The sequence below is a fragment of the Haliotis rufescens genome, unplaced genomic scaffold (genome assembly GCF_023055435.1).
Source record: "Haliotis rufescens isolate VD_foot unplaced genomic scaffold, xgHalRufe1.0.p SCAF_3, whole genome shotgun sequence".
Classification (NCBI taxonomy): Eukaryota; Metazoa; Mollusca; class Gastropoda; order Lepetellida; family Haliotidae; genus Haliotis; species Haliotis rufescens.
In genome coordinates, this window is record NW_025964001.1 from 15,799,582 (window position 1) to 15,821,780 (window position 22,199).

Consider the following 22,199-nt stretch of genomic DNA (forward strand, 5'->3'; position numbering starts at 1 on the left):
ATTAGCACCCTTTCTGATTGATCAATGTACACAAGACTTATTTATTCATGTATAATACGCACTCCTGTGTCATAAGCACCCTTAATTATGGGCAATTAAATTCTGGATAAATATATCTGTCGTGTATAATACACACAAACTTTTATTTTATATCATTTCAGGCTGTCAGCATAAACCACTAAATTTACAATCTTTCAACTCTGGGTTTTTTCTCCAAAATTTTATTCTAATAAGAGCCCCCTATTTCAAATTTTGAGAGCGCCCTGGGCGCTTATTACGTCGAATACAGTATATAAACAAGATGTATGAAAAATATTTCTCAAAGATCTTGTGTCCTTGAATATGTCACTTTCCATTTTGCATCAATCAACTGTTGTTGTTTTTCTACAAATATTTAATATTTAATAAACAGGATTAAATCGTCTTAAAGCTTTCAGTATTCAATTTTAATCTTTTCCCACACGTTATGGAATTATGGGTAAGCAGATCTTTGAACCAAGTAACCCCAAAATAACCCAAGTGTTCTGAACTTCCTGATGCATATGATGTTTTAATGCTTAAATTAAAAATATACACTGCTACAATGACAGATTAAAAATACCTGGTACTGCATTTTGTGTCTTCAGGAAGACGAGGAGCCACATATTGCCACATACCACACTGGCATACAAGGGAGATAACTCAGGAAATAACATAATACAAATCTGTACATGTAAGATACAGTATTTACATACATATCTGGAAAATGAATCAACAAAACTGAACATCTACAAAAAATAACATGGCAAACCATACATAAATTATATACAAATGCACACATGACATGCAATAAGTGAAAATGATACTACTCAACAATACTACTTAATCAATACTACATGCAGAAGTCAATGGCATTAAATTTGCATCCAGTTCTACAATAACTTGACATCATTGAGGGTTGGCCGAGCTAATAAATACAATTAATAGCTATCTAAACAGTGGTGGTTCAAGACTGATGTCTTAAATGAATATATATGGGAGAGTTCATAAGTTTCTTCCAGGAACAAGATTTAACTGTGTAAAATACCAGTATGTATTCGATATGCAAGTCACCAAATTGTTGAGGTATGTCCTTAACAATAAAGAAAGTTTGCTAACAAACATATTAATATGAATTGTCTTCAGATTCTTGGTGGGGTAAATCTTATCCTATTTCCGCTATCATAGTTCCCTTTTCTGTATACATTGTACTTAACTTAAAGTTTAAAAGGCTTTATTTGGTAACATTAGGTACAGATATTTCAAAGGTTCATAATAGTGACACAAATTACCCAATGAACTCAGTTATTCATAATATTGAACGAAAGCTTACATTGCAAATAAGATATCTAAATTATTGAAACAGCTACACACGGTTTGAGCGTGCACATCAAATCTACCAGAAGCTATAGCAACATTTTACAAATTTCTTCTTCTTTGGTATTATCCATGGTGGGCCGCCATAATACATGGCCAGTCCCTTAACCAACTCTAAACAACCACTGAAACACTCTTCCTACGGTGGCCCATAAGGGACATGGAGTCTGTTTTTCAATATTTTGATGTTTAATTTACTTTTATCTTAACCTTTTGCAAATTAACACAATCTGCCATACAAATATGTGATAAATCATGTATAAAATCATCCGAAAACATAGAAAATGTACTTTTAAGTAGCTTTTGAGTCGCTGAAATGTGAAGTGAAAATGTCAAATTATGGAAAAACAAGACTCCATGTACCGTACTCTCCCAAATGCTGTGTTCATTGAGCTACTTGAAATTCATCAACCTGAAGTGGTTACTTCAAATCATCTTCTTGGTCCAGCTTAATTATTAACAATGCTACAGGAATGTGAAAGGATTTTCAGTTGTGCATACCATGTTTCTGACTTAACAGTGACTGCTGTTTATTAGCATTTTTGCAAGTAAAAGAGAAAATACGATCCATGGTGCAATCTCGTCCTTTCATTTGAGTTACAAAAAGGGCATGGGCGGATACAGTTTTTTTTAAAAGGGGGGTGCACAATTAAGATCTATTTATTGTCTTTGGTGGTAATTTATACAGAAATAAAGATTTTTTTCGAAATAAAAGGGGGGGGGGGGGGGGTGGATCTTAATCATGTATTGCAACTGTATATTTGCAAGCTCATTATTGATGTCAAATACAAATCCCATAATTGATCAAGACGTCTTATTTGACCTACCAACACTGTAAAGAAAACTATTTGTCATGACAACAACGGTTATCCTGACAAAAGACTTGAGATTAGGGAATGTTCATTGATCATCACGGATGTGTGGGTTGGAGTGGGAGAGTTAGACTTAATGCCACACTTAACAGCATTGCAATATGTCATGTCATGGCAGTTTCATGTCGGCAGCAATTCTTGTGTCGTTACCATGGAGATGTCCACCAGTTTGGTGACATGAAGCACCTTGGTCAAACGGGTGCAGGTTGAAGATAATCCAAAACACAAGACAAAATTGGGAAGGGTTGTGTAATAAATTACTAGATTGAGAAAGGTAATGAATTGATATGATATTCATAATGCCAGCTCCCCCAACCTTTATTAAATGACTAGCCTCTATTATCACCTTGACAACTCACTATTACAGTTTATCAAAGAGCATGACTCACATAATTTGGAACCATCCCAATCAGAGACAATTATACTGCAATAAAATTCATGTGCAATGATTTTGATTGGCTACGTTATTTAATTTTGAATCACATTCTTATAGATACTGGAAATTTGGATTCGGGTTAAATTTCTGCAAAATACACGTAGATGTACAAGAATGCTGGTTTTATGTAACAACAGAAAAATATACTACTCAACATCTGATAGGGTTACAGACATATTTCATACTGTTACAAAACTCAACTCATGAAGCCGAAAGTTTGTTCCACTGCAATAGCAAATACTATTTGGGCGATGGAATATCCTAGCAATCAGTCCCCACTTCCAGTAGGAATATCCCCATGAAAAGTTAAATAGATATTTTTGGTGATGAAAAGACAACAAATCGGATACTCTCATCAACATAAACAACTGATTCCCCTGAGTGAAAAAACAATACTATTTATACTAAAATCACACAACTCTCAAAGTTAGTACAGTTGGTTAATAAACATATTACATTACACTGTCAATAATGACAACGAAGTATGTGTTATTACAAAGGTTAGTCCATATCCGAATCATGTCAAATGAAGGTTACTAGTGTTGAAACAACAAATACTGGAAGTGCCCTCAGTGGTCAACTATTACAGTGAGTCCATAACCATGTGATATAAGTATTGTGTATCTAGCATACAATATAGCCCATTATCAACAGACCAGCCAACTACTTACTATATATATATATCTTTCATGAATGATGTGGTTTTACCATATATGTATTGGCAAATTAATATTTTCAAACATGACTGAGACACAGAATAAACCAATATGAACACTTTCATTGAGACAAAAGGTTGGATCTTTATCATGATGAAAAATCATCATGTTCAACTTTATTTACTATATAATATTAATACACTGACTAGAAATGAATTTTTCCAGTAAACATTTTGGACATGTCAAGAATGACCCTACATTTACAATCTTAGTTTGTGGAATGAACTAAACTGAGGAAGCTTTCTTTTACAAGAAAACAATGAACTCAAGCATACATCACCATCAATGCCCTTTGTTTCCTATAAATAGAAAGATTTCAATGACAATGTGAACACTTACTGCTCAGTGTTTGGAATTGTCATAACCCTATGATAAAAGTAAAAAAAATTACAGTGTCCCTTGATTTAAATATACTACTCGAAGTTAAAGAACACATATTTTTTTCATATGACTATAGTTAATCTGTCATGGCATGATGGACTAACTTTAGTCATATGAAAGAGTGAGTGAGTGAGTATGGTTTTACGCCGCTTTTAGCAATATTCCAGCAAAATCACGGCGGGGGACACCAGAAATGGGCTTCACACAATGTACCCATGTCGGGAATCGAACCCGGGTCTTCGGCGTGACGAGCGAACGCTTTAACCACTAGGCTACCCGACCGCCCCTCATATGAAAGAAATGTGTGTGGGTTGTTCTTTAACTTCTTTTCAGTAGTGTACAATGACAGCACACCTCCAGGGCCTCCTTGCTATCAAACACTGCTGTTTTATGTCACAAGATTGAAATTGTTTGTATAATAAATGCCATTTCAAATTAAACACAACAGGAGAAACTTGATCAAAGATCTTTAATCAATGATTCTCAAGAAACATAAACATGGAATGGAATAACCAGCGAGTAGATAACCCCTCAGCATGATAGCTTAAGTAGATCCTGACAAACAACAAATCTTGTGACCTTTCTGACAGTTTGCAATAGACAGATAAAAAAAAAACATGGTCTTTGTGAAGGACAATAATACCACTTCATTAGACGATTAACTTGGTCAGACTAAATGAGGCTGTGTCAGTGGTGTTATTCAAAGACATACATATATGCTATTTCATGGTGCAACCTCTTGTTAGTTGTTTCTGTACTCTAATGCAAATTAAACAACATAAAATAACAAGTTAACTTGTCAAGCCTAATTGTAGTCAACAACAGAGTGAGTGAGTATGGTTTTACACTGCTTTTAGCAATATTCCAGCAATATCACGGCGGGGGACACCAGAAATGGGCTTCACACAGTGTACCAATGTCGGGAATCGAACCCGGGTCTTCGGAGTGACGAGTGAACGCTTTAACCACTAGGCTACCCGGCCACCCCATCAATAACAGACTATAAAAAAGATGATAATCTGGTATCAGTTCCACCTAACATGTGACCTACAAAGCCAGGGTAATTCCATAAAGCTATCACAGCACTACGACTGCAGTACTCCTCCACCTTCACAGACATACAAAAGTCATAGCATTCAGTCAGTGAATTTCCTTTACTGCCCCACTGAACAATATTTCAGTTATAGGACAGTCTGGTGTTAACATGATTTTCATGAAAGCCTGAAGTCACTCAAGTTTTGAATATTACCACTGTAGTGAAACCTATGAGAATAAGTATGGTGCTGACGAACTTGGGAACATGATTATTGGTCAGAGCAAATCAGGGATTCAAACTCCTGATCATAGGTTTCTGGCATGCCTAAGGGAAGACTGGGCCACATATATCCCCTACAGCACTGAGAAGGCTTGTGGAACGGCCCTGCTACATCCTGTACATCCTTGAAGAGACGCCTGCTTTGAGTGAGTGTGAGTGAGTTTAAATTTACGCCGCATTTAGCAATATTCCAGCAATATCACGGCAGGGAGACAACAGAAATGGGCTTCACACATTGTACCCATGTCGGGAATTGAACCCTGGTCTTCGGCGTGACGAGCGAACACTTTAACCACAAGGCTACCCGACTGCCCCCATCTGCTTTGAAAACTGCCGGGTCTGATAGACTTGCAAAATATATAAATGCCTAACTTTAATAGACGCAGGGTCAAAATTTCTAATCATGGATATTCCTTTAGGAAATCAATAAAATAATATTGAAACGAAAGCTGTAATAATACAAAATGCAAATCACACGTCTTATTCAAATTGTATGACCCATCTTCATTGAAGTGTGACAAGTTTACCATTATTATAAAACAGATGCCTGCCTTGAATAAACACAATCTTTGTCTAGACCCTGGGTGACATCTCTGAAATAAATACATACCTGGGCGTCTATTCAAGGAATTACGGTTTACATCAACAGCACAAAATGAAATCAGTAACTCTCACTTACAGTTGTTTATCATGCAACAGGAAACAGTTATAACACTGTCAGTGTCAAATTACAATTACTACAGGTGGAATACCTATATTTCTCAGCGTGAAAACTACTTCCTATACATAGACACTTTTAATAATTGAAATTAATACATAAACACTGATACATTTTCATCAAGGTATTTCATCTGAAAACTGTAGCCATTACGGTGCAGTCATGCAAGTGTAGAGAGCTGTACCTTGTATGCATAAAAGTTAACACATTACAAAAACTTTATGTATGTACTGTTCTCACCCTAACCTCTGTAACAGTGTGTATGCAAGCATGGCATGGTGCTTCACATCCAATAAATGCCAAATAAATTAAATCAAATTATTGGAAGATATAATAAGCTGCAATATGTTTACAAAGCATATATACATGGACATAAGAAAATGTTTTACAAAATAGCCATTTCTCCATTTCACTTATACAAACCTTAGCAAAATGATGACAAAGATATTGAGCAAATCTTATTGAGAAATAGCCTCAATGGTGAAAGGATTGTAAGGTATAAAAGTAATTGGTCAGAGTTTAAGTATTGCTTGCGCTATAAGAAAACTAAACAAACATGGAAAAGTCATTTCTATGAAGTAACAGGACAGTGATATGTATTACTGTAGGACATTCTGCTGGATCCACAAATACTCAGAATCAATATAGGAAAGCTCATTTTTTGCTCTTAGGCCCCTGAAACAATATTTTGTTTTCTCATTTTTCAGGTTAGACTAATATGCAATCATGCATTTTTTTATTAATTCAGTATTCTACCTTCAGTTCTCTAGTGATAGAAATACATGTGCTGGTAACCATGGTAATGTACTTAGAGCTTCCTGCTCCTGCATCAATCTGAATGAAATAAAAGATCTTGATACATTGTTTGAAGAAAGCCAAGGTAGAAACTGGACACTAAAGACTTTTCTTCAGCAAATATCTGGTCGATATCTTTGAGAAAGGAGCAAAATATGCTCTCTAGCCTGGTCAAAACAAACCATATTCTCAACTTGACAGAGCATACCATTTCACATTGATCTTTATAAACCGATGGCAAGTATAACAGGAATTAGTACAAAAGGAAGCATGTGCTGGGCATGCAAATGTCGCCCAGAGATAACAAGAGAAAGTTTGGCAGTCTAGTGGACAGTCATGATAGGATTCCACCTACTGACTCCTATTGTTGACATGAAGTAGTTGAACACAGCAGTATCATTCAGCAATATTTCTGTATATTACTTTTTCCCCCATCCAAATGTGTCCTGTATATTTTTGTATGTATATCATGCCCTCTATTCCAAAATTACTGTTCCGCTTCACATTGAAAAAAATGGCTTTATCTCCAGCCATACATCAACCTTAATATTTTGATCTGCCACTAACAATCTTTTATTAACAAACTTGCTATATTCTATCAGAAGGAATTTGGGAAAGGGAGGTCACCCCGCCCCCTTTCCAGTTAATGAGCACATAATTGTGAACCTATTTTCACATATCTTATACAACAGATAACATATATTGTATTCTCAAAAGAAGGCAGGTGGAAATCTTTGCTCTGAGGCTGAGCATGGAGATGAGAAGTACACAGAAAATATTGATGGCCTATTACTGTAATAACAATAAGTCACTGAAATAACTCTTGATCCATAGCATTTTGTTCTGATCTTCAAAGCACCCATACTAAATGTGTGTGCAAATTTGTTTTTGTTTTTACTAAATGTGGCTTATCATGATATGTTTCCAATAGTGCTATTGTGATATGTGGTCATTTCTGCCCCAGCAGGCATTGCAACAAAGTATACAGGAATAGAAGACAATCACTGTCTTAGGGACTATATGAGCAAGCATAGTACATGGATAAAGGATTTATACCCTAGGCCACAGGAAGTGTGGCAAGGAAAAGTATCAAAGTAACAGTGGTTATATCCCAAGTAACAGTGGTTATATCCAAAGCAACAGTGGTTATATCCAAAGCAACAGTGGTTATATCCCAAGTAACAGTGGTTATATCCAAAGCAACAGTGGTTATATCCAAAGTAACAGTGGTTATATCCCAAGTAACAGTGGTTATATCCAAAGTGCCTGGCTATATCCAAAGTAACAGTGGTTATATCCAAAGCAACAGTGGTTATATCCCAAGTAACAGTGGTTATATCCAAAGTAACAGTGGTTTATCCAAAGTAACAGTGGTTATATCCCAAGTAACAGTGGTTATATCCAAAATACCTGGCTATATCCCAAGTAACAGTGGTTATATCCCAAGTAACAGTGGTTATATCCCAAGTAACAGTGGTTATATCCAAAGTAACGGTGGTTATATCCAATGAAATGCCCAAGTTCATGGCAGTCGTGTAGAATATGAAGATATAGTTCCATCCCTCTCTATCAGTGGAACATTTCAAGACTCACCTACCTAATATAATGCCCATACGATTCTACTCTAACAGTAAAAAGATGAATATTTGTTGTGTTAAACCACAGTCAGCTATATCATAACCTATCATAACCAGATGTAAATTATGAAGTCAGGTCAGAGAAACTGGTGGATGATATTATGACCACTGTCTCACATAGTCTGGGTACGATGACATGAAACCAACAAGGTAGATTTCCCATATTATATGACATGCTAGAATGTAATCTTGAAAGAACAGTCGTAAGGATTCTTATCTCCAAAGATGTTGAAGAAACTGAAGAGTTTCAAAAGACTCCTCTGCTACACTGAAAGTAACCCAGTAGACAACAAACTGTTCACAAGACCACACCTATCAGGACAGGCTGTTATCTTAGAAGATACATCCCCATCTGATGTAAATCTCCATCTGAAGGAACCATCAGAATGAAAGCTTAAGATACAGTATAGCGGTGTTGTGACTTGGTTATCAAGAACTCCTGCTATCAAAGGAAGAGGTATGATAAGGGCCCTTTTTGGCCCCTTTGGGCCCATGTTAAGTCTTAAAGTTGCTGAAAACTTTCAAATATTGGTATGAAAAGTATCAGACATGTTCAAATGGCTGACAACTAGCTCATTTTCTTTGTAAACTTTCTTGGACTTCTGACATAGTCAAATACACAAATATGGCTAAAACAAACAAAAAAGTTACAGTTTTAGAACTTCAAATGAAAGTGTATGAAAAGTAGGAGTTAGTTCATTACATCTATGAAAATCAGCTAGGGTAAAAGATTTGTTCAAATATTAGAAAAATGCTTCATGACAACCGTTAATATCAGTCTTTTGGACACAAGAAAAGGTGTCACAATGCACTATTTGTTTGTTGTGTTGTCGTAAGTAACAAAAAAGCAATTATTGAAATGAAATGAACAAAGTTATGTTCTCATAACAATTTCTAAAAGATTTGCCCCATTCTGAAAATTATGCAGATCCTTTTGGCCCAAAGAGACACTTATCGTACCTTGTCCTTTGTAAAAGGTTAAATTACATTACAAACAAATAAAGGAAATACCCCAAATCTGAGGATAGAAGGTTCATTAACTATACAAATCTAAAAAAACTTTCATTCTATAAAATGTTATTGAATACAAACACTGAAAAAAAAATACATTCCTTCACTGTTGGCCCTTTACAAAATAACATCGATGATATATCCAACAACTGATAATGACCTCTATCATTCACATCTAGTGTACTGGAAGCAATATAAATTTGTCCACTGGGATATAATACTGGTTATCTATCAGTCTGGTGGCCTAGGTAACCAGAATAGGGTTTGAATAGTTGAAGTACAGGTGTACCAAGATCACCTTGAAGTGTAACCTTCACAAAGGACAACTGTGTCACTAAGTACCTTTATGTATCAGTACTATAACAGCAATGTAACAGGTCAAGATGATTACTTGAAGGTTTACATATGATTAGTCTTAAAGAATGTCTGAGACATAATCAAATTCTTAAGACCACAAGAAACTGATTAATATTATTTTATTCTGTAGCTCAAATGACCGAACTAATCTCCAAATATCCCTCAAAAAGCATTAAAAAGGAATTAGTCATTTCAAGAAATACAATCTTGTAAAAATTACTGTCAGCCTTTTCACGTCTGCTGCAGTGTCAATCAATTTATTGTGGCCTGACTTAATTTTGTTCCTATTGTGTCAGACTATTTTGGGGACATATGACAGAAATGGGGTCAAGTACGCTCAAAGACACTAGTGAAAAAGAAACCACATGGATTTTATATCTAAGTTGCATATGAAGATGTGTCGACTTTCTGTCATTACACCCAACCCCTAACCAGGGCTAAGTTGCCCCAAACTTTTACTTAATGGTGGCTGCACATCAACATCAATTTTCACCAGCACCTGGTATACATACAGCAGTCGTTTTGGCAAAACGATTTTGACAATCTCTGTAGTTTGGTTATTACCAAAGTATAATATATATTATATATGAATGAGGAGAATAGCATATTGAATTGGAATTCAACATGTTACTTTTGATCATATGCTCATCACCTGTAACCATGGTAACAATATAATAGTGCAGAGTCTATTTTCTTTGAAAATTCCTGTGCACAGACAAGCGTGTTATCATCATGCTAGAGATAAGTCTGTTAAATGTCCTTAGTGGAACCATACACATGTCATTGAATGTGAATTTATGCAGTGGGAAAATACTGGTTCAGCAACACAACACACTGAACCGTCTGTCACCTACGCAAAGTAGGGAGGTAGATTCTAGCTAAGCTATTACTCACTATACAGTTGTAATTACTCCTTAACACACTTAGATAACCAGTCATACCCACCCTGAGCCAGTCAGGGCCAACGCAGAAGTACCGACAGACACACAGACACACAGACAAACAGGGGGCCTGGCGGCCTGGTCCTGCTGCCACCCACACAACAGCAATGCAGTTAACATCAGTCAGTGTGATCCTGGAAGATGAGCTTCACATAGCCGGGGTCAGATGCAAGAGGTGTGGCACAGAAGGGGCAGATTGCTCGGAAACCATGGCAACCGTGCGGCACAGCCACAAGGCACCAGTATCTAAGGGAAAAAAAATATATAATATGATAGCACAACATTATCATGGAAATTCTTGCAAGGGAAAAAATAATTAATATGATATGAAAGTTTTACACAAATTTATGCTGCCATCAAAGACATAGGTTTATTCTCCACATGGGTTCAATTTGTAAAACATGTTATCAGTGATAAGAGTGGAATTAAACAATCCATCTCACAAATGTTGGTTGGTTGGTTTGTTGTTTAATGCCACACTCATTAATATTCCAGCTATATGACGGCGGTCTGTAAATAATCGAGTCTGGACCAGACAATCCTGTGATTAATATCATGAGCATTGATCCACACAATTGGAATCCATGACATGCATCAACCAAGTCAGCGAGCCTGACCACCCATACCGCTTGTCGTAAGAGGCGACAATCTGAATCGGGTGGTCAGGCTCGCTGACTTGGTTGATGCGCCGTCACAGAGCTGGAATATTGCTGAGTGCGGCGTTAAACAACAAACAAACAAACAAATGAAATTTTGGTATTGATTCCAACATATGCTGCAGATCTTTGGACGAAAATCAGCCTCTGTGAACATGGATATAAATCCCTGCATGGGACAACTCATACAACATTGAGTGACAAGGCCCTTCTTTGTGATCATACATTGATACAAGTGTTGACTACATCTTGGAAAAATGTGTCTGTTGGTTAACAAAGTTTGATCGTCAACTTTCTCAGTTTCTCAGCAAGTAGGGAATCTACAAAGTGAGCACTTTCGCCGGCACAGGTTTTAGCTATACAGTGATAATTCTTCTCTATTGGTAGATGTGGCTTACCTGACTGTGTTTTCCGAGGCCACATGTGCACATGGGATGAATGCATAGGTGGGAGACTCGGCATCCACGTACAGGCTCAACTCACATCCCATCTGCAGCTTCACGAAGGGTCCCACCTGTAACACAACAGGCACAGGTAACTAGCTGTACAGGTGGGATGGGCACAGGTTACTAGCTATACAGGTAGGATGGGCACAGGTTACTAGCTATACAGGTAAGATGGGCACAGGTTACTAGCTGTACAGATAGGATGGGCACAGGTTACTAGCTATACAGGTAGGATGGGCACAGGTTACTAGCTATACAGGTAGGATGGGCACAGGTTACCAGCTATACAGGTGGGATGGGCACAGGTTACTAGCTATACAGGTAGGATGGGCACAGGTTACTAGCTATACAGGTAGGATGGGCACAGGTTACTAGCTATACAGGTGGGATGGGCACAGGTAACTAGCTATACAGGTAGGATGGGCACAGGTTACTAGCTGTACAGGTAGGATGGGCACAGGTTACTAGCTGTACAGGTGGGATGGGCACAGGTTACTAGCTATACAGGTGGGATGGGCACAGGTTACCAGCTATACAGGTAGGATGGGCACAGGTTACTAGCTATACAGGTGGGATGGGCACAGGTTACCAGCTATACAGGTAGGATGGGCACAGGTTACTAGCTATACAGGTAGGATGGGCACAGGTTACTAGCTGTACAGGTGGGATGGGCACAGGTTACTAGCTATACAGGTAGGACGGGCACAGGTTACTAGCTGTACAGGTAGGATGGGCACAGGTTACCAGCTATACAGGTGGGATGGGCACAGGTTACTAGCTATACGGGTGGGATGGGCACAGGTTACCAGCTATACAGGTAGGACGGGCACAGGTTACTAGCTATACAGGTAGGATGGGCACAGGTTACCAGCTATACAGGTGGGATGGGCACAGGTTACTAGCTATACAGGTGGGACGGGCACAGGTTACCAGCTATACAGGTAGGATGGGCACAGGTTACTAGCTATACAGGTGGGATGGACGGAGGTTACTAGCTATACACATGGACGAGTAAAGGTTAATACACATGGAGGACAAGCACAGAAAATCTGGATTTGTAATTGTTAATATCCAACCTTGATATTTAGGAATTCCATCATTTTACAGGGTATAGCAGGGCAACAAAAACTGTTAGCATTCAAAACATATTAAAGAGCATTCATATTATTACAGAGAAAACTATTTCTGTGAAAAAATGCAAGAAAGTTTAAAAGCTATGTAACAAAAACTAAGGATATTGTTTACCTATACGTCCTATTTTATTTCCATAGATGTCTCTTTATGTAATGTGTGTGTGTCTGCTTACATTTTCGCATTAAGAAAATTGGTGTGGAATTTAGGGAGGGTGTGCTTACTTAGGGCGGGGCAAGAAGGCAATATCCTAGTGTCTGGGAGGGGTGCTGTTTGCATGTATTATGGAAATGTGGTGGACATACACTCACAGTGAGACAAAAGGGCAGATCCTAGTGTCTGGGAGGGGTGCTGTTTGCATGTATTATGGAAATGTGGTGGACATACACTCACAGTGAGACAGAAGGGCAGATCCTAGTGTCTGGGAGGGGTGCTGTTTGCATGTATTATGGAAATGTGGTGGACATACACTCACAGTGAGACAGAAGGGCAGATCCTAGTGTCTGGGAGGGGTGCTGTTTGCATGTATTATGGAAATGTGGTGGACATACACTCACAGTGAGACAGAAGGGCAGATCCTAGTGTCTGGGAGGGGTGCTGTTTGCATGTATTATGGAAATGTGGTGGACATACACTCACAGTGAGACAGAAGGGCAGATCCTAGTGTCTGGGAGGGGTGCTGTTTGCATGTATTATGGAAATGTGGTGGACATACACTCACAGTGAGACAGAAGGGCAGATCCTAGTGTCTGGGAGGGGTGCTGTTTGCATGTATTATGGAAATGTGGTGGACATACACTCACAGTGAGACAGAAGGGCAGATCCTAGTGTCTGGGAGGGGTGCTGTTTGCATGTATTATGGAAATGTGGTGGACATACACTCACAGTGAGACAGAAGGGCAGATCCTAGTGTCTGGGAGGGGTGCTGTTTGCATGTATTATGGAAATGTGGTGGACATACACTCACAGTGAGACAGAAGGGCAGATCCTAGTGTCTGGGAGGGGTGCTGTTTGCATGTATTATGGAAATGTGGTGGACATACACTCACAGTGAGACAGAAGGGCAGATCCTAGTGTCTGGGAAGGGTGATGGTTATGTTAGTTATGGTACTACATGTATACAGTTATGGTTGTATAGTGAATATACTCACAGTATGACAAACAGGGCAGTTCCTAGCTGTTAACATTAGTTGTTTAGTGTTTATAATCATTCATAGTAAGACAAAGAGCAGTTCCAGGCGAATTCTGTGGTAAAATTACCCAAATTCTGTGGTAAAATTACCCAAATTCTGCAGCTAAAATTACATCATTCTGCGGTAAAAACAACCATTTCCACCTGATAATGTAACACAAACTCATATCCATAGTAACACTCATATGTACTCATGGTTGATGTAAACATAAGTTTATGTAGTCATAACACTACAAAAACATTTAAAAATGACAAGAATTTATAAAAAAAATTGTTTTATTGTAGGATTCAAATTATGTATGTGTGAATCACATTTTAAACGTTTTGGCATCATGTGAGTGCAAAAATTTATAGAAAAGCTTTAAAAGTTATGAAAAATAGTGTATTGATTGATAAGAACGGGAAAATTCCGCATTCTATTCTGCAATTGTGAGGTAAATTACATTTTCTGCACATCTTTCTGCGACCATGGAATCGTAGAATTAGTCTGGGAATGAAAGAGGGTACATCATAGGTGTTTATACTAGTTACGGTTGCGTAGTGTTCACACTCACAGTAAGACAAAGAGGGCATGTCCGAGTGTCATCTGCATCCTGTTGTCCCCACTCGTGCTTCCCATGGACGTGGCCACACTTGAGATACACGTAGGGTTGCCTCTCTCGCAGGTTGAGCGAGCCTCGTGTCGGCAACACTAGAGTGTTGAGGCCAACTGGGCACTGAGGCCGGCCAGCATTGATCTGTCGCACCATGTGTTCAAACTCATGCTCACTCTGCAACAAACAAAACTCAGTACAAGGACCAGGGCTCCTACCATAAAGAAAGTACTGGCCAATAAATGTGACAACTCCTTTAAGTCTGGCTGATGTGTGTAAGGCAAAGTGTGCAATGAATCTATATCTAAGCTCTTGTGACTTATATAATAGTCAACAGAATGACCATATCAACAAGTTGATAAGCTTAAGTTCCAACAGGCTTCATCGTACTGCTGAGTTGTCTCCCTTTACATGAGCTAACTACACAATATAATGTCATGGCATTGAACGTGTCTTTCATTTAACAAGGGAATATACTAAAAAAAATGTTGAATACAAAACTTGAACATGCCAACACCTGCACTTGTATTTAGTAGACCTACAAAAAGTTGCTACACATGAAAAGTAAACATACAGGTGAGGTGATGAGACCCAGGGCTGATCTCCACACAAGTGTCGCTCCACACAGGTCAACTAGCGTTCCGTCACGCAGGATGTTGTCCTCTTCTAATATCTGCAACAACAAAATGTCAGAAGTTTTACTTTCACGACTCAAGATCTGTGTGAAATATCCCCACGTCAACAAGGGATACCTTTGTGCACAAGATTAATACTGTTATATCTCCGCTTGGCATTGTGATCTCTTGTTGACAACTCAGATCAACTCAAACTTCAACAAACTTGTGTGACTCAAAACGGTCTTTACTACAACATCACGATATTACATCTGCCGCCTTCAACAGCTATCCACATACATCATTAACTACCTCCCCATAGATACTAGTACCTAGAACTTAGTTCAGTTATGACAGCTCTCGATTCCATGGAACGCCGCCATGTTAGGTCATGTGACTAGTTATAATACACTAGCTCCTTACATGCAATACAAAATCCATGCATCGCATGCACCTTTCCACATCAAAACAATAGTAATCTGATTAGCTCTATGAACGTGAAGACACCAAGCTCATCAGAATCTAACAGGAAAGGGTGTTAGTGATGTAGAAATGGAAAAATTATTTGGCATCCACAAATTTACTGTTGGGGAAATGTTTCAGTACAATATTGTACTCTGCTGGACATAATACAGGTTACTGGGCTTGGTCGCCCTGTGGGGATTCTCGGTTAGAATCATCTTCCTAAGGCAAGGGAGTTAACACCCTTGCCGAACTAGGCTGCAATTTTGTGATTCGACCGAAGCGCAACCAGTGGTGATTACGGGTTATGTCCCTTCTATGCCCCTCTTACTGACCAATCAGACATGCCATCATAGCCCGATGGTGTAGGATGCTGCTAATAACATCAATCACTGGACCAAAGCTGTCGGTTTCTCTAAAGAGGATATTTCTGCTAAGGTTTTTACCTGACAACTTTTAAGTGGTGAAGGCCGAGATTCTCGGAGTGGAAACACCCCTCCACCGACAGACACCTCCCGCCACACGCCAGGTTTGGCAGAAGGCGTGAAGCCCCCCGTCGGCTGCATGATGAACACACCGTTGGTGGTCAGGCCGTCGATCTCCTCTCCCGCATACCACTTGACTGCCTTCTCCTGAGACACAACACAGGTTTAGTATTGCATCCTATATGCATATAAATTGAGAATGGACACAGATAATTTGCATTGCAGGTCCTGTGGTAAGCAGAAACGTACATCTGTTTGAATCATTAAACTAATCAAGGTATCAGTGAGGGATTTCCTTCAATCTAAAGTTGAATTCCTAACCTATGAATAGGCTTAAGGCAGTAATTTATGAGCATGTACAATGATTGAACATGATAAATGACATCAGTAAAATTCTTGGACATCAAGTGCCACAGTATGGGCCCTCATGTTCTTGGACCCCCCACACCCTCACTCCCCCCACAATTAGTAATAGGCTCGAAAACAGATAGATCCAGGTAAATCTAATTAATGATTTGAATACGTTATGTGTATCTTTAGGCCCAAATGTGTCTAAAAATATCTACACAAAACATAAACATTGATCTTAAAGTTGAATGCTTGCATCATCACTTGAATCACGCTACTATTCATCTGCTTCATTAAAAATCATGAAAAACTTACACCCAGAAAAATATTTCTGCCTGAATCAAATCCAGCAGCATATATCCTGGCTGTGTATGGTGGGTTTCTGTCCACAAGTATCCTACATGCAAACCGGGATATTGTGCTCTGAGTTATGTTTTCTGTGGTTCCTCGCTGATTCCCAGGAATGGTATCCATGACAACAAAGTCAATTGGATTCTCGGAAGATCGGCCAATCTATATTAAAAGAGAGCAAATACCTGATAACTTGATCCGTACATAACAATAAAGATATTATCAAAGAGGAAACAGAATTTATTTGTTTATTGTTTTATGACACACTCAGCAATATTCAAGCTTTATGATGGTGACCTGTAAATAGTTGTCTAGGTATAGGTGTTAATATGACAACAAGAAGTTACCTGAAACATGTCGGTATCCTCATCCTGCTTGTACTCCACTATGACAGCCTTGTTCCTAGAGAGAGTGTAAGAGACCGAGTGCTGGGCACTATCCTGTACCGCCTGCAAACAAACCACCCACTATAGGTTAGAAGATATTACTTTTTCCGAACAACAATGCAATGTCACCTTGCACACATTCAATTTAAGTAAATTGTTAAGTGTTCTTCCATTTTTTATGCTTTCTTGAGTAAACTGCTAGAATCCAAGGGAGACAACTCTGCTGTTACTCCTGGCATAGGCTGAGCTGATTATGATTGTTGTTGTTGTGTGTTGTTTAACGCCACACTCAGCAATATTCCAGCTATATGACGGCGGTCTGAATAATAATCGAGGATGGACCAGACAATCCAGTGATTGACATCATGAGCAGCGATCCACACACTTGGGATACGATGACATGCATCACCAAGTCTGAGCATGACCACCCAGAAAGTTAGGAACAGCTAAATGTAAGTTTGTTTGTTTGTTACGACGGATACATGGAGTAATACAGCGGACTAGTTTGTGAGAGCTTACAACATGTGTACAACCGTGCATTTCATTCTTGAGTACTATGTCATACAATGGTAAGTTTCTAAAGATGGACACAATGATTGACACAGAAATCTACCGTAAATGCTTGAATAAACGCCTGCCTTGAATGAATGCCTACATTATATGTAAACCTTACCATATTACCTGTCCATGGGACCTTTCAAAATGAACAAGCATGAAATACTCACATCCCCCGCCAATATGATATGTCGGGGGTGTGCAATGCATTAGCTCCTGTGAACTATGTTCACTGGGCCTTTTTGTAAAGAAATATAGTTCGTTTTTCAAGATCTGCTCCGGAAACGAGGACTACCTCCATTTTCAGTCTAAATCAAAGTCGTTGCCATGGAAACTCGAAAAGAATTTTTTTTTTAAATCCCAAACTATCAAAAGGCACCAGTTCACCACTAGATCTATCTATGTGCCAAGTTTGGTGAAGAAATATGGTACGGTTTTCAAGATCTGCTCCGGAAACGAAATGTGACGGCCGGCCGGCCGGAAGGACGGACGGACGGCACCCATTCCTATATCCCCCTTCCACTTCGCGGCGGGGGATAATAAATGTCTGGCGATTTTTCAAGGATTTACAGCAGGTTGGTTCTTCTCTGAGCACAGCATCAAATTAAGTATGAAAGAATGAGTGACAGTAATTCATTGGAACTGATGTCGTGCTGACACTAAAACCCTTGTGAGAGCCATGATGTGCCTCATATGATAAATCCATACAGAACCACACAAAATGACAAAACATATGTAAAATGCAGTCATCCTGAGAGAAGGCAACTTCAGTGAAGCAGTCACTAGATGCTGCTAGCCTTACCTTGGAGGACTGGGGACTAGTGACAAGATGTTTACGGAAGGGCTTGACGCCATTTGCTCGGGATCTCTTCCACAGAATATACTTGCTTCTTCTGCGCCCCTTGTCACCACTAGGCAGGTGCCCATTGTACCTGCAAACACCGAACACGTTAAACTCTTCTGGTTGCATGAATGCAGCAGGGAAAGGAAAGCCTACAGTAGCACAGGTGGTAGACTTTTCACCATTTAAGACAGGACCACTTGTCCTTTTGTCTGAGACTAATCTGAAAAAACTTGTTGTTGTCTCTTTGTTGGTTTGTTGTTTATCGCTGCACTCAGCAATATTCCAGCTATATGTCGGCAGTCTGTAAATAAGCGAGTCTGGACCAGACAATCTAGTGATTGACATCATGAGCATCGATCCACGCAATTGGGATACGATGACATGCATCAACCAAGTCAGTAAGCCTGGCCACCCGATTCCATTAGTTGTCTCTTATGACAAGCACAGTCGCCTTTTACGGCAAGCATGGGTTGCTGAAGACATATTCTACTCCAGATCTTCACAGGTCTCTTACAGTCAACTTTTGTACAAAAACCACTAGTCAGAAATGTGCTATGGACTAGTTGGACATGACAAATGGTGTCTACCCCTGATGAGCACAGGTATGGTGCTGAAGTAAAGGTTGCATTAAATGATTATGATTTGTTTGTTGTTTAATGCCGCAATCAGCAATATTCCAGCTATATGGCGGCAACCTGTAAATAATCGAGTCTGGACCAGACAACCCAGTGATTGACATCATGAGCATCGATCTACCCAACTGGGATACAATGACATGCTCGCCAAGTCTTGATCCTGTTAGTCGCCTCTTAAGACAAGCATGGGTTTATGAAGAACAATTCTAACCAGTATCTTCACGTGTTTAAATAATTATGAAACAGGGCTAAAGTCTGCCCAGAACGTGAGTTAACCCAGGTGTCCTTACCCCAGGACAATGAGCTCTCCATATTTGATGGAGTCCCCACCCTGAGCTGGCTGAGGGCCCTTCTTGGTGGAGACGGACGAGGGGCCCGGGGGAGGCTTAGAAGACACCTCCTGAATGCTGTGTGTAGGTGACTTGGAGGAAATATCTTCACTTGGCCTGAAACACATCACATACAACATATTGAAATGATTTGTTGTTGTCCACTAGTCTTACAATGATAACATAAAGCAAAACTCTTAAAAAGGGCAAATTTCTACTAGTCCTCATATCTTAACTATTGGGCAGTTTGGCAAGGACTATAGGACTAATGTCAGTTTCTAACGCTGGGTATGTATTTTGTTTCTTGCTGTATTTTTATTTAAATATGGTTGAATGAACAGTTCTTTACATAAATCTTTTAGCTGTACATATATAATGTTGTACTGCCTATAATATAGCTTCATTTTCTGTAACAATGTCATCTGCATTGCCGTATAACAGTAGGTGTACATCAACAGGTATGTTATGTACAATATTTTTAAAGCTGTTAAACATAATTTCCCACTGATGACTCAACAATGTACATTCCATGAAATAATGATATGCATTTTCACATGTATTTGAACATGTACAATTCGGGTGATCTTTTATGCCAATTCTATATAAAACATATTTCAATTGACTGCACGTTTATTGCTTTACTCAGCTATATTCCACATATATATGATGGCGGCCTGTAAAATTGCATCTGGACCAGGCAGTCCAGTGTCTGACATCATGATACACACAATTTGAATAGATGACATACAATTAACCAAGCCACTGAGCCTGAACACCCTGTCCACTAGTCGCCTTTTACGACAAGCATAGGTTGCTGGGGACCTATATTCTTACCCGATACCCAGCAGGTTTTTGCAATGAAGCTACTGTCATATTTATTACCATGTCTTCATTTCTTGAAATAATAACCTTACACTGTCTGGGCAGACGCTCTATCAGTGGATTCCACAGAGGTGGTCAATACTACGATGAGTAATTTTCTTCAGTTTCACTTTTCGACACAAGACTCCTAGAGACACAAATTCAAGTGACCTCAATTCAATCTGCTGATGAGGTTTCGTATTGACTTGAAGACTTACAGGGAGAAGATGGGTCAGGTATTAGAAATCTCTCAGTGCCATGGGACCAGATATGGGAGTTGGGGATCAGTCCTTTTTCAGGAGCCCAATTGCACCATATTTATAAAAATAATAAAATACTGGGTCAATGGTTTACAAAATATATCTAATTACTTTCAGCCAGGCACCAGCTGCAAATGACTCACTCGTATTTAATACTGGTAGTAGCCAGCACATACAGTCACGGTTGATCACTGACGGACTTCCAGGTTTTTTAAGACGAGTCTAGAGGACTGGTGTAAACTTCATAATTTGTAGCAAGTCCTGCTTGAATGACACATGTTTACTATGTGTACATTTTCAGTCTGTCTTATTTAGTTTGATTTATAGCAAGTTGAAGCATTGAGAACTGGTTCCATACTATAGTCTAGTCTGAAGTGAGTGAGGTGTGTTTCAGTTGATACAGGTCAATCGTTTATCGCTTTGGTGAATGAGTGAGTGAGTGAGTGAGTGAGTGAGTGAGTGAGTGAGTGAGAGTGAGTGAGTGAGTGAGTGAGTGAGTGAGTGAGTGAGTGAGTGAGTGAGTGAGTGAAAGTGAGTGAAAGTGAGTGAGTGAGTGAGTGAGTGAGTGAGTATGATTTTACATAAATTTTAGCAATATTCCATCAATATGACAGTAGGAGTACCAGAAATGTGCTTCACACATTGTAACAATGTGGAGATTCGAACCCAGGCTTGACTTGCAATCGCTTTAACCACAAGGCTACCCTACCACCCCTTACTTTGGCGAAAGCAATGAGTATGGTTGTGGTGCTGAAAAACCAAGGATCATAATCAGGGTAAATCTGGGATTTGAACCCATTTAAATATGATCATAGCAAGCCTATGGAATGACACTGAGCACAGACACTCCTAGACGACAGGGTGACCCATGACCCCTTAATAAACACATACCGTATTCGACGTAATAAGCGCCCCGCTCTAATAAGCGCCCGCGGTGATATTTGCCACTATACTGGCTAGTGAACAATCCCAATTAGCACCTCTTCCCATTGATCAATGTACACAAGACTTATTTATTTGTGTATAATACGCACTCGTGTGTTATATGCACCCTTAATTATGGGCAATTAAATTTTAGAAAAATATATCTGTCGTGTATAATACGCACAGACTTTTCTTTTGTATCATTTCAGGTACATAAACCTAGAAATTTGCGATCTTTCAACTCTGTTTTTTTCACAAAATTATATTCTAATAAGAGCCCCCTATTTCTAATTTTGAGAGCGCCCTGGGCGCTTATTACGTCGAATACGGTAGTACACACTAGTCTGGTTTTGTCTGGTCAAAAATAAAATATCAGAAAAAATAACCTCCATACTCTGACCTTTGAAATTTGAACCCTGCCTAATACATACTAAATTCTTATTACTACAGGTTCGAGGTTACTACCACACAAAGTTGAAATATCGAGACAATAATTAGACTTTCTACCGCACAGTCTACCATGTTAACATATTGTATGATGGGTATCTGGGTC

The 22,199-nt window shown here is 39.1% G+C and overlaps 1 protein-coding gene across 1 annotated transcript in view; it reads right to left on the bottom strand.

Annotated features, from left to right (window-relative positions):
* Positions 1-3,971: 3,971 nt before the first annotated feature.
* LOC124134884 (protein pellino-like) overlaps positions 3,972-22,199 on the bottom strand; it is a 37,912-nt gene continuing 19,684 nt past the window's right edge. Inside the window, exons 2-10 of the mRNA XM_046499975.2 lie at positions 19,563-19,718; positions 18,596-18,725; positions 17,200-17,301; positions 16,817-17,014; positions 16,115-16,300; positions 15,167-15,265; positions 14,554-14,769; positions 11,629-11,744; positions 3,972-10,820 (exon numbers count right to left, since the gene is read on the bottom strand). Coding sequence (XP_046355931.1) covers positions 10,694-10,820; positions 11,629-11,744; positions 14,554-14,769; positions 15,167-15,265; positions 16,115-16,300; positions 16,817-17,014; positions 17,200-17,301; positions 18,596-18,725; positions 19,563-19,718 — 1,330 coding nt within the window. The 3' untranslated portion in view covers positions 3,972-10,693. The remainder of the gene's footprint in view (positions 10,821-11,628; positions 11,745-14,553; positions 14,770-15,166; positions 15,266-16,114; positions 16,301-16,816; positions 17,015-17,199; positions 17,302-18,595; positions 18,726-19,562; positions 19,719-22,199) is intronic.